The 14,121-nt window shown below is 37.8% G+C and overlaps 2 protein-coding genes across 3 annotated transcripts in view; one reads left to right on the top strand and one right to left on the bottom strand.

Moving 5' to 3' along the window:
• Positions 1–222: 222 nt before the first annotated feature.
• On the bottom strand, positions 223–1,615 carry hes2.1 (hes family bHLH transcription factor 2, tandem duplicate 1). Its single transcript, XM_027166740.2, has 4 exons — positions 1,485–1,615; positions 1,276–1,371; positions 1,083–1,170; positions 223–966 (listed from the first exon to the last, which is right to left on the bottom strand). The coding sequence occupies exons 1-4, from the start codon at positions 1,572–1,574 to the stop codon at positions 641–643; spliced, it is 600 nt and encodes a 199-aa protein (XP_027022541.1). The 5' UTR covers positions 1,575–1,615; the 3' UTR covers positions 223–640.
• Positions 1,616–12,281: 10,666 nt separating this feature from the next.
• espn (espin) overlaps positions 12,282–14,121 on the top strand; it is a 45,053-nt gene continuing 43,213 nt past the window's right edge. The window contains exon 1 of one of the 2 annotated variants that reach the window (XM_047800294.1): positions 12,282–12,963. In XM_047800294.1, coding sequence (XP_047656250.1) covers positions 12,670–12,963 — 294 coding nt within the window. In that variant the 5' untranslated portion in view covers positions 12,282–12,669. The remainder of the gene's footprint in view (positions 12,964–14,121) is intronic. The other variant, XM_027166723.2, reaches the window with a different exon arrangement.

Raw genomic sequence — 14,121 nt, 5'->3', positions numbered from 1 at the left:
ATGAGATATGCATAAATAGAAAAATCCTGCATTTTATATTAAGGCAAAAGATTATTTTATTAACCCTAGATCATGGAAACACATCATATTGACCATTAGGATATGCATATGGTATCACCCTTTACTGTTTCAATAAAATACATAATGGCTGAAACCAATGACAAAAACAAACAAGCATATACTTTCATTGTATTTCTTTTATTTTTATTTTATTTCTGATTCACAATAACTTTTTAACACACAGTTCCATTCACTTCATTCACGCCTAACAACTTATTAACACACAGTGTTTACAAATTCTTTGCACAGACCAAATATACAAAAGTCAATCGTGCAAACCTCATGAAATTATAACCCGTGGGGTTTACAATTGTGTTGTTTACAACCTGTATGTCTTGACACCCCAGAGAGGATTGCATTATGTTACTAACATTACCTATTGCTATATAGGATTTCTATTTCTATGCATGATCTGTGCTCACTGGCGCTTTTGTCTTCGTTCATTCTAGAGCCAGTTTTGAACGCTTATGGCATATGCATGTCACAATAAGTACATTTTTGTATGTATGTATGTATGTATGTATATACAAAGTTAACGGTGAATCGTTATCTATATCTATTTCGATACTTGTTTGGTGATCTACCACGGTCTCCACATGGTTTGTGTGGTGGCTTGTGGCGCAGCATGAACTCTACTGGAAGTTGGTCCAGTGATTCTCACGTTTTCGGTTCTACTGACGGAGTTGTTGGCTTTCGGGCTAAGAAGTCGCTCGTGCTGCACCGGTGAGAGCGCGCTGGAAGTGCGAGCGCTGCAGGTGCGGCAAGCCGGTGAGCTCGAGAACTTCGACTGCTGGATGAAGTCGTTCACGCGCGCGCAGGTTTCATGGTCGAGGCTTGTGCGCGGGAGGAGCGCGGAGACCCGCAGGAGACACGCTTCATAGCCCTCTCTGTAACTGTCTGCTTGAGCTGAAGAGAATAGAGAAATCTAACATTAGACATGCTGTCTTTGGCCACATGGAAAATAACTGTTCTAAAAACAACAACAACATTTAGGAGATTATTAAATGTACTCTAGAAATTACCTTTAACTGGTGAAGATGGAAGTTCTCTAAGAAACCTAACGGTCATTTCCAAGATATCGGCTTTCTCCAGCTTTGAGTAACGGGAAGTCTAAAAAATAGAACAAAAACGAAACATTATTGTTCCATTCAAACGAGTAAATGAACCAAACATTGTCATATGTCATAAATCTCCATCTTTCACAGGTCTACTTACATCTTTGCCAACTAGAGGCACAATCAGATCTTTTAAATTGTTGAGGCTGTCATTTATGCGCGCACGCCTTCTCTTCTCCATGAGAGGTTTGAGAGTCTGCAACAGCATGGGGGAGAAAAAAACACCATTAATGAGATGAAAAAAGTAAACACAATACATTAGGATCTTTGTGGCAAAGTTACATTTTTAAAAACAGAAATTGTCTTCACCTTTCTCAGTTCGTTCGCTTCTTTTCTTTGAGCCACAGTCATTCTGGAGCTGAATGAGTCTGTGGAATCAGTAATTATGTTAGGAGTCATGTTTCTGTAAGCCTTTCACTTAGTAGTGACCTCGTAGAAAGTCGAGAGTGGTTTGTGGTCACTGAGACAGGAGTCCGGTCTTATATAGCAGTATTAGGCGTCCGGGGGAGTGTCCCAAATCTATTGTGGCTCGCTGGTGAGGAGGAGGAGGAGGAGGAGGACGAGGAGGGTGAAGCTGGAGATCCTTCGCGCTTTTTCTTAGCCATCTGCTTGCTCACAGGAGAATTGAGGTTTAATCTGAACTGGTGGCACGCGCCGGACTTATGCTTATGGTCCGACCATATGCGTGTATGACCATATCATTTTATTTTTATATGTATTTATGATTTGAAATAATTGATAATAATATAACCCCACTTTGAGATACTGAACCCATGATGAGAACTTTCTATATGTCTTTTTTTTAACACTCCCTGTTAGAAATGTAGTGAACTAATTTATATTTGCATGTCTAATTTTAATGTTATTTTTTACAGGTCATGTGAGGGATATCATTTCAATTTTCAGAGGCACTTATGCATTGAAAATCCTTCTTTTTTTTCTTCATGTCACTGTTGATATTATGTTCACATGATGTATTGTGTTTACTGTGCAATTTCAGGGCATGAAACATGATAAAATTCACATGTAAGCACATGTGGACTAATGTATGTGAATTGTTTGTTTCTTTAACGTGCATGTAGGCTTTTCAGTTGTTTAAGCTGGCTAATATTCATTTACTTGTTAATTAAATATCCAATCTTTTTTCATTCTTAAAGAAAACAACAGCACAATACACGTAAAAAGATGTGTATTTTTAAACATGTTATTGGTATATAGAAATAGATAGAGTTACTTGTAGGCAAATGTGCTTACGTGGTGTTTCCATGAATTTACTTTGTTAACTGTGGAATGGCTGCATATGGCTCTGGGACAGGGGTCAGGTATCTTAAGCACCAAACATTCAGCTTCCCAAGCCACGCCACACGCGCACACGTATATGACGTTTGTATAAACTTTACAACGATTCTGATTGGCTGAAATTGTTTGTCTAGTGACGTTTAGCTACCTACAAACTATGAGACTTCAGGGGAGTTGAGGGAGGGGACAGTGGTCTGTAAAGCATGGGCTTTTATGAATAAACATAATGCCTCAAAATCTACAAAGTCTAAAATGCTTGCATACTGAATGTTTTTTAAAAATAAGCATGTTGCATTAAATCGCTGTACTTTTGCTTTCCAAAAACGCACAGGCAGCCTTCGTTATTCGAAATCTCATCCAAAGTGTTGAAAGAATGAATACATGGTTATTATGAAATTATGAAATCATGCAAGTGTCTTTTTCTGAATCACATACTAGACCAAAACTGTTTATCGTAAGGGAAGTCGTTGTATATATTAAATACTGTTCTCACGCGCTCGGCACGAGCCAGTAATGCGCGCCAGATGGACATCTGCTAGTGCAACTAATGTGCGCCACCGTACCAACCCCCAACATCTCTGTCTCACTTGTAACCTGTTCAGTGTCCATACACATCAAGTTTGTGGCCTTGATATTAATACATTTTAAAGCAATATCAAACGTATAATACTATTCTTAGAGGTTCTTAATACAGAGTTTTATTGTTGAAACGTGTCTCGTGCACGCGTCTCGTGCTTAACGGTGTAACAGTTAAACTGTCGAGCTTCTTGCTATTCGACTCCTGAGGGGAAACACCCAGAGGGTGATTTCGGTTTGACGCCGTCTTTGTGCATATTTATGGCGTGGATATCCCATCTGTGCACGCTTCAATTTGTGTTAAACGACAGACTAAGCCATCCCTAATAGTGCACCAATTTCAGGAACACATTAGTAGTTCATGCAGTTCATGCACCATTACCTTATTTTGGTAATATTTTGGTGAATCAGATCAGAGTTGTAACTAGATTCTTTACACTGGCTCAAAATGAATGTTGGAGAAATATCAAGGCAACTGCAATTCTGACTCACTACAAGTTCAACATAAACAAATAAAGAACCTTTAACACATTTTAGTATGACCAAAGACAAGGGGTCACCTATGTGGCTGCTTTTGACCATTTCCTTAAAAAAATTTTTTTAAATAGGTTAACATTTTTTTTTAAATCAACAAATTTTAAGCAGAAAAGCTCATATCAGTCCCAGAGCCTTTGCTGACGTATTTCAAAGCAGGAATTCTTCCTGGATAGGCCACCAGACTTGAAACTATTCCACTGCAGGGCACACACAATCTTACACACTCATACCTACCTACAGGATCAATTTAGAAAAGCGAATGCATGTACTGGCATGTTTTATTTGGGAAGACACCAGAGTGCTTGAAGTAACATATATGGATAGGCAAGTAGCAGGCACTGATATAAACCAGACTTCAGGATCTAACTATAGACCCTAGAGCTGTGAGGCACCAAAAAGCAGCAATACCTAACAAATGCCTCATACTTCTGGCATAGTCATATTATAAAAACAAATATAATTATGTTATAACCAAACTCAAGTGAATAAGGCTGGAGTACTGATCTTAGTAGTCAAATGATTTCTTTGTCCATGGTTACACTGTCTTGAACACTGGCTCTTGAACAAGGGGATTTCAGTGAGAAAACACATCCATTATCGAAGTTTCACATATCCATTATCTAGTTATTTTTACTGAACAGTCCGGTGTGTTTTGGCAAGCCTGTGCCCACTTAGATTCTTGATCTTGGTCGTTGCTGGGCATCTCATAATATCAGCTGTTTCTCAAATACGCAACCAGTCCATCTAAAACCAACATCCATGCTCACTGCATCAGTGAGAACACATTTTCCCCCATTCTATTTGATCTGTACTTGGATGTATAAAGCTCTTGGCTTGTATCTGCATGATTGTGCACTGTGCTGCTGCATTATATTTGGCTTATTGAATAATTGCATGTAAATGTGTGCAAGTGTCCTCAATAAAGTTAACAATGAATGTATTAGCCTATTTGATTAATACACCTGATTAGAACTTATAATGCAGTGCCCTTGGACTCAGAGGTTTTGAGAACAGCCGGTCAAGACATTAATGAAGAATGTGTCTGAATCCCAAACAATGGTATGTCAGCTATGTGGACACTCACAACCAGATGTGCTAAACATTCAATTCTAAATGGGAATTAATATGGATATGCACATTTTCATAAAGTGCTTGCTAATATTATGAACAGCAGCTACGCTGATTCCTCCCCACTGCTTCTCTTTTTCTACCCATTCAAAGGAATCCAGAGATTGCACTAGCTCCAGTTGTATTCCATGTCATGAAGATTTTGGACCTTCATTGAGAAGAGGCCAACCCTGTGAGGATTCTGAGGCATCTAAAAAATGTTGGGATGGGTTCCCTTTTGAGTCTGGTTCCTCTCAAGGTTCCTTTCTTTACAATGCCACTGCTCCGGGTGTGTGTTCACGGTGTGTGTGTGCACTTTGGATGGGTCAAATGCAGAGAACGAATTCTGAGTATGGGTCACCGTACTTAGCCGTATGTCACTTCAATCTAAGGGAGTTCTTCCTCACCACAGATGCTGTAGTCACCTCATTTAAATCTAATAATAATAATTATTTTTTGTATTATATTAATCTCTGTATAATATACATTTTTGTGTTATGTTTCTTATTTTCTGTAAAGCTGCTTTGAGACAATGTCCATTTTCAAAATTTTAATTGAATTGAATTGAATTTAGTCCCTCTTCTGGTCCTTTTCTGCCAAAATAGTCTTCATTTTTGTGGGAAGGGGTTTCCACTAGATTTGAGAGTATGGCAGTGAGGATTGGTTCCCACTCAGCTATAATGAGAAAAGAAGGCCTGGTATGCAATTGACATTTCAAATCAACCCAAATGTGTTCAGTGATTGATGTCAGGGCCTTGAGCATTGTACTTGAGCTGATTTGCACCAATGTTTGCAAACCATGTTTTTATGGACCCTATTTTGTTCAGTGGGGCATTATGATGCTGGAATAAGTTTGGGCAATACCTGTTCTAATGAAAGGAATTCATAATGCTACAACATACTGTATAAAGGCATTCGTGGGACATTTGTGACACGTTTGTAGTAACATTTTGTGGAAAGCCCACATACATGTTTGATGGTCAGATGTCTATAGTCTTTTTGCCAAATTCAGTATTTTTAAAAACCATCTAAAAAGTTTTACATCATAATAAAAAAAAACAGGATTGCTGTGAAAATTGTGGCTACACTCTTTTGGAATAACTGGAATTGGTTAATGGATATTCTACCATTCATTCATTCATTCGGTCACAAGGAGCCTGTGCCTATCTCAGGCGTCATCGGGCATCAAGGCAGGATACACCCTGGATGGAGTGCCAACCCATCGCACGGCACACACACGCTCTCATTCACTCACACACTACGGACAATTTTCCAGAGATGCCAATCAACCTACCATGTATGTCTTTGGACCGGGGGAGGAAACCAGAGTACCCAGAGGAAACCCCCAAGGCACGTGGAGAACATGCAAACTCCATACACACAAGGCGAAGGTGGGAATCAAACCCCCAACCCTGGAGGTGTGAGGCAAACGTGCTAACCACGAATCCACCGTGCCTCCCGGATATTCTACCAATGCTACTAAATTAATGAATTCATTGCCACTAATAAACATGTATTACCATTATTTCAAAAGCACTATGTCGAAATAATAGACATATGTAAAGCTCATTTTACAAATTGATTACAGATATGGCAATTATGGAATAATCCTGTTATGACCGCTTTGAATGTGGAACCTCCATGTCTACTTTTGCCGTTCTATGGTACTAAACAAATTTACAAGAAAAAAATATTGTTAAAATGTTCTATCTTTATGTTAATGTCCTTTATGAAAAACATCACTTGATTTAGACTCAACAAAACCAAACAGCTGAAGAGTGGATGAGGAAATTCCACCTGGGCTTTACCAGTCTTCGAGCGCCCAGTTTTACTGAGCCATATTTGCCTATTTTCCTGTTTTTGTAGCTGACAGAAGTGAAATTCTATGTGCTAATCTCCTTTACTCAGTTCATCAAGAAATTGCACTTTTATAATAAGAATAACAAAAGACCAATATCATGACCAAATATAATAGTATTTACTTTACTGATGATTCACAATAATTCAAAACACATGTGTCTTGCAGAGCTACAGAGTTTTATATTAAAAATGAGTCTTCATTTGATAGGGAGACATGGATTGAGATGCTGTGCATCAAGCTGCTAGTAATAATTAAGCATTCCAGATTTGTGCTTGAGCGTCCCAAGTCGTAACGTAACGTAATGCTAATGTGAACATCTGTTATTGTGCAAAGACGTGCTATGTGTAGTATTAATATGTGCTATGTTGATAGTAGTGTATATAGCTTCAGATGTAACACATCTGTTGAAGCACCAGGCTTGTGTGGGGGATGTTCCTGTGGCTTTTAGTTGTTTTTTGCAGTCTATGGTTCCAATTAGTTGATTTGTATAGACAAGCCAACCCAAGCCTATTCGTGATCAAGCGTTCAAAATCATCCAATAGCCAGACATTTGTATGTCATACAATCTTTCTTATGTGTTTGTAATGTCATGAAGACACAGAATTTGCCTTTAATTACACAAAAACCCAAGCCAAACATCAAGCCAAATAAAGTGAACATCTGCTGATGTGTAACTTTACGCACAAAGATGCCTTTCCCCATGTGCATTTTGTGACGTTGTGCAGCATCACCATCTATTTCACCAATAGAATTGCAGGATTCAGTACCAAACCAGGCATCACTGTCGGAGCCTGAGGTACATGTAGAAAATTACTTAGCATCTTTAGCTGCTTGTCTGTGTTGGTCGGACACATTTACCAAATCGTAACTTTCTATCCAGCCTTTTGTGCGCATGCTAGAATAAATGAAAACTGCTGCGCCCTGAGATCCAGAGGGAGCATTTTTGTGGTCATATTTAAAGCACGAGGACGGCACGAGCCACACAGACAAAAGAGCAGATGGCCCTGCAATTATCATGAATGATAGAGACAAGAAAGGCACTCGCACCTTTTCCATTTTATTTATCTAATGATGAATTTAAATGCGGTCTAGATGTCCAGGTTATATACATCTGTAGACATAAAATCTGTAAATAGGACAAAAACGCAGGACTAGCGATATATTTTGTAGTAAAAAACCAATGCTCTTAAAACCAAGGAAATCAATGCTCTTAATGCTTTATGCAAGTTTTTTTTTTTTTTTTTTTTTTGATTTAGTGCAATTTACGAGTGAGCTCGAATTGCTGGGATTGCTCTTATATAAATATGCTGTATTTATTGTTCAATTGCATTAAAGTCTCCAGGCTTAGGCAGGAAGGAGTATGGTGGTTCATGTAGTTCAAGAAAGGGCGTAACTCTGCCCCGCCCATAGAGCGCATGTCCTCCTCTCATTTGCGCTCGAGCTCCTGGACAGAAAGCGCGCTCGATACAAGCGCACGCGCCTGATCTAATACCTGCAATACTACTCAGGCAGAGTGGCAGAGAAAATGAGCGCATGCCTGGTAAGTCCCATCTCATATGTATTATATATATATATTTTAAATAATCTTAATTTTGTTTGGTAAAGATAACTGCGTAGCCGATATCTGTTTGTGTAGCATATACATTTTAAGTATTTGAAATGCATATTTTTGCAGATTGCATTGCTATGATTACATTAGTTTATTAGCTTATTACAACGATTCAAAAGTGGTTCTGATGTATGTAAAGTATGTATGTATGATATAATTTGTAAAGCTACGTCATGCGTGAAACAGAATGAAGATTAAAGCATGAAGAATGAGTTTTAGCTTACACAATTTTACCTTATATCCTTTATCCACTCATGAAGTGTGACGTTAGAGTTTCTTTCTAGAGGAACCTTTACATGGTTATGTGTAAACTCTGCTACAGGGTGTTTCCCTATAAGGAAAAGAACTGAAGAACTCTTATGGATCAAGGGCCAAGAAAGTGATCATTAGAACCTCAGACAAAATGGATAAATGTGTTGTTTATGGTTTTATTAAATTACCTGGAAATGTATTTGTTTTATGAAATTATCAGCAAGTGCACCGACCTTGACATTCTGGTAAGTTCTGAAACAATTACAAACAAGAACAAAATCGCAAGCAAAATAATATTTTACTACTGAACTTGTCCTTTTTCAAGAGATCTGTTAAAAATGATGTACAGATAACCCCTAACCCCTATCCCTAACCCTAACCCTAACCCCTAACCCTAACCCTAACCCTAACCCTAACTTACAATATTTTTAATAGACCTATATGTATTTGGGGTGTTAAGATTTGGATTATATCAAATCAAATGTTTCAACATGTATGTGAATAGCTTTAAGAACATAATAATTATTGTTTAATTAAAGTTACTTAAATTAAAGTTGTGCTGTGATTTCTACATCTGTAACAAAATATTTCCACATCTATAGCAAAAACATGACCCCGGGCTTTGTTTCAGTGTTCCCTGGTGATCCCCATCCCATTTTGAGAACCAGTGTTGTAACATATTGGCTACACTTGGATTTACATATGTAGATTAAAGTACAGTTCAAATGTTCATTTTGGAAGTGGTTATTTTACCTATTCAAATTCTTTTCAGATGCCATCTTCACAGGTTTGAAGTCATCTAAGCTACATGCACAAAAGAGACAAGTGTCTTCATCCAGGTAATTATGCATTAAAGTGTTTATCAAACACTTGCAAATTGCAGTTTGACATCAGTCCAAATGAACTGATGTGGAACTTCTGAAATAGTGCATAAATTAATATACAGGAGTTGTAAACAGCCCTAACAACTCCAGGGTCCTGGATTGATCCTAAACTCAGGTTTCTGTTTCTGTGAAGTTTTGATGTTTTCTCTGTGTTTGTGCAAGTTTCTTCCAGGTTCTAGAGTTTCCTCCAATAAACATGCAGGTAGGTGAACTGGCTATGTTAAAGCCCCTAGGTGGAAGTGAGCATGTGCATATGAGAGGTGCACTCAAAGGACTGGTGTCCTACAGTATATGGGTGAATTCTGTTCTGTGCAAAATCTGCTAGGATAAACCAGTTAATCATTTTCAATTACATATCTTTAATACAGTAACCATGTGAATAGTAGTTATCATTGTATACTTATCACATATTAAGTCCGCATTTAATTGATATTCACCAAATGGCAATTGCTGTGCTGTGTTGTGTGTGTGTGTGTGTGTGTGTGTGTGTGTGTGTGTGTGTGTGTGTGTGTGTGTGTGTGAGAGAGAGAGAGAGAGAGAGAGAGAGAGAGAGAGAGAGAGAGAGAGAGAGAGAGAAATAAAGATTTTTCTGTGCATGGTGTGTCTTCTTTGAACACATACACATACAGCCAATAATAAAATTGATTTTATTCTTGTGTCTGTGTTTTTTTTAAGGATTTTTAAAAAGGGTTCCTTTTGAATAAATCATCAGTATGGCCAGGCTAAAAAATAAAAAAATGCTTTTGGTTTTGTGTGTGAAAAAGAGAAAATTTTCAGAAAAAGAGAAGCATAAATGACTCCATGTACAAATGCTCAAAATGCAACAAAAAGTGTATGCAACAACAATGTCAAAAGAGAAAAGAAGGATTTAGATAAATAAGCAAACTTGTAGGCCTTAATATTAAAAGAGGTATCCATTGCAACTAATGCAACAAAAAATATTACTGCCTTATTTATAAATTGACTGAAATGTGAATTACTACCTGACGAATGATCACATTAAAAAAATGAATGCAAATATGAGCTTTGTGAAACGCAAAGCACCGTATAAAATGCTTGCAATGCTTCATGCAAGAAAATACCGTTTATCATGTTAACATGTCTGTTATAAGGTTATTTACTCGCAGAAATAAGCATCTTTAAAGGATGTGATTGATACGTGTGTGTGTGTGTGTGTGTGTGTGTGTGTGTGTGTGTGTGTGTATGTGCGCGCGTGCGCGTGAATGTAATTCCCCCTCTTGCGCCCCAATATGGTGTCCGTGGGTAATGTTTAAAGCTCTCGCTCTCACACTATAGCGATCAGTCGTGTTTTGTTCTGGTTTAAACTGCTAGAGCACCAGATGGCACTTTTCCGTTGGCGCTTTCTGACTCGTGACGCTGATAATTGGAGGGAAATTTGAATAACTGTCACGAGTCTGACGCGTGCGACTTATAATTCAGGCATTTCCCACGCCACGGCTAAATAAGTCTCAGCAGGCCATGGGTCTTCTCACGGGTAGCATACACAAAGAAACCATATGAAACCATATTAAAATCTTAAAATCATGTTCCCTTTTTTCTTTTTTAGGTGTGATATATATATATATATATATATATATATATATATATATATATATATATATATATATATATATATATATAGAGAGAGAGAGAGAGAGAGAGAGAGAGAGAGAGTGTTAAATGATTTATACAATAGGTTATATGATGTATGTTTAGACCTACATTATTCATGATTAACATATTTTAAGGTATTAGGCACAACGTTTCATGATTTAAATATATTTAGGGTATATATCCATTATAGGTTTATTATTATTGCATTGAAAAAAATTCATCGACTTTATTTTGAATAAAATAAAGCAAAATACTCAGGCGTTTATTGCGTAAAAGTGAAGTCCATGCTCATTCTGAACAGTTGACACAACATTCCCTGTGGTTTTTGGGGACTTGTTGCGCGCGACCTTCCTGAGGATTGACCGCCTTAAGCCTGACGCGTGCCGCTCAATATCTGATAAGTGCATGAGAAGAAAAGAGGAGAGGGGGAAGAGGAGGGGGAACATTCAGGGGCGGGGATGAGCAAATGGGGTTGTCATGAGAATGTGGCACGCGCCAGGCACGAGCTTAAATCTCCCTCCCTAGGGATCTTGAGCACAAAAAAGCGGATCGAGCGGAAAAAATTATGTCTGGAGTTGCATTAAGCGTGTGAAGTTTAAATAAATAAATAAATAAATAAATACATTAAATTATTAAATTATTAATTATTAAATTATTAAATATTATTAAATTTAATAAAATGCCCGAGTTTGTAAATGCCTGAGTATGATACAGATAGTAAGAAATACTAATATTTATTTTAAAATGATAGACAATATATTTTTACAATAAATAAATAAATAAATAAATAAATAAATACTAAAAAGCCTGTTGATACGCACCAAGTATGTGCCATAAAGCTTATTAATGCAGTTAATTATAGTAGATTGTAGTTTGATTATTTTTACACTATGGATGACTTTTACAGGAACTAATATAAAAATGCACACACAATTTAATATAATCTAAACACGGAAAGGGAAAGCATTGTATTTAACAGTGCCACTCGTCTGCCATCTATTGGTGATAAAGGGTAAAGTCCTAAAGTCCTTACACTATTATGCAAGCCTGATATTTGAAACAGATACATAGGCAAAGGAGGAAAATAACGCAACAATTTAAAGCCAATTAAAGCCAAAAATAAAGCCAATTAAACATAAGAAAGAACATTAAACATAAAATAAAAAAATGGAAGCTTTTTTGAGTATCATTAGTGCTAAATAATAACAGTAGTATTAAACTCACGCTTTTAAGACAATGATAAAATCGCACATGGCTCACTGAAATGAAATGAACTATGTAACACGTGGTGAATAGCGGCTCACGAGCGGAGGGTGAACTCGTGTTAACATGGTGTTGTTTTCACGCGCCGCCCCTTTAACGCTCAGCCGGTTTAAGTGAAACAGGTAACAACCCAAAGCAGCCAATCCTCCTCCCCTTCATAGATTATTTAACAAATTGTCGAGGAAGCAAAGGCGTCTAAAGAGACCCGGAGAAGAAAACGCATCATGACTTCAAACTATTCATCAACACAAATGTAGGTAGGTTATCCAGCAGGTGTCCTGGAGCTACTGGAAACAGGAAACTTCAAACGATCCTCTCGCGTCTGGACAAAATGGACAGGCTTTCATCATCAATTAACATATGAGTAACGCATCATGTCCATGTGGTCTTTAGGCCTTTCCTATCGTTTTGACCGAGTGAAGAACATTGCGTACTCCCACTTTTCTGATGTTAAATGGTGCGTGAATAGTCACTTTACCACAGGGAATCATTATGGCTGTAGAGGCGACACTTCTGGCAGCCAGACAAGGCGAATTTGAAACTCTGAAAGTGCATTTAGAGCGAAAAGTGCTCAATGGTGATGTAAAGGACTCGCTCGGAGCGACACCTGTGCACTACGCGGCGCGAGCTGGGAAGCTCAAGTGCCTCCAGTTCTTAGTGGAAGAAGCGAGTTTGCCGGCCATCAGCCTGGCGCACAATGGCGCGAGCCCCGCTCATGACGCAGCTGCCACCGGCAACCTCGCGTGCCTGCAGTGGCTTCTGACGCAGGGAGGCTGCAGCGCAATGGTGAGTGTAACTTATTTGTTTTTGTTTTTTCCCCCCAATTTCCGTTTTTAAAACAAACTCAGCTCAAGTTGCTCAGTACACACTGAGCAGGTGTGTCAACTCTGCATGCATGACCTGGCACATGGCACCCTCTACCCAAACAATCTCATGGTCAGTGGCATGCTCGCTCAGCACAACAATTGACACATTGCCAGGCAACAGCAATTCTAACAGCAGTTCATGCTCATACTGTATATGACATTTACATGAACCCTGGTGATACCTGGTCCTCACTTTGAAGACAGGCAGAGTTCTCAAAGTGATTAAAAGGCATCACCAGGGTTCATGAATCATAACCAGGGAGTCTGTGGTTCAGAAACATGAAAATCACAACCCTCAACATGTTTTATTATAGACTTTTATTAGCACACTTCTATTATTTGGCATGTCACTTTAACTGAATAAATTGAATTCAAACCTCAGTAATTCAACACAGAAACAGGTCAGCCTATAAATGTCAACGTAATGTGTGCCTCCAATTAAATTGTCTGTATATATTGTACACATAAAATTAATGAGAGTAATATTTATGTTTTGTTTTTTTTGCAGAAGTGTATGGCTGCAAAAAAATCTGAGAGCACATGGTCTAGAAGGCCATAAACACAAACTATATTGTAGATTTCATCTATATTCACATATCATATAGATATCATAGATTTGTACAATTGTTAGATTTCTTGTAACCTGAGCTCATTAAATCAGGAGATTAAGGAAGCTATGTCAAATAAAGTGACTAGTAAGACTGCACTTTTTAAAAACAAAATGTTCCCACTACTAATGATTTACTGGAATTTGGTTACTGAAAATAACTGCCACACCTCGCTTTTGTGTTTTCGCATCTTGGGAGTCAATTATGACATGATGCACAATAATGACAGTAGGCACCTTTTCAGACTAAACATGAGGCGAAATCGGAGACAATAAATTTTTAAGACTGTGGTTAGACATGTAAGATGTACCTTTTTTCATTCATACATTTCCTGGAAACGGAAAATATTTCATATCATGTAGCTTTCACATTAAAAAAAAATCTTAATGTATTTTTTTTCAGGGATTTTTTTTACCTTCTTTACGGTAGCTAGGTAATCATTAATTAGTCCTATTTTGGTGTAAATTAGA

The sequence above is a fragment of the Tachysurus fulvidraco genome, chromosome 14 (genome assembly GCF_022655615.1).
Source record: "Tachysurus fulvidraco isolate hzauxx_2018 chromosome 14, HZAU_PFXX_2.0, whole genome shotgun sequence".
Lineage (NCBI taxonomy): Eukaryota > Metazoa > Chordata > Actinopteri > Siluriformes > Bagridae > Tachysurus > Tachysurus fulvidraco.
This window is presented reverse-complemented; position numbering and strand designations above follow the sequence as displayed.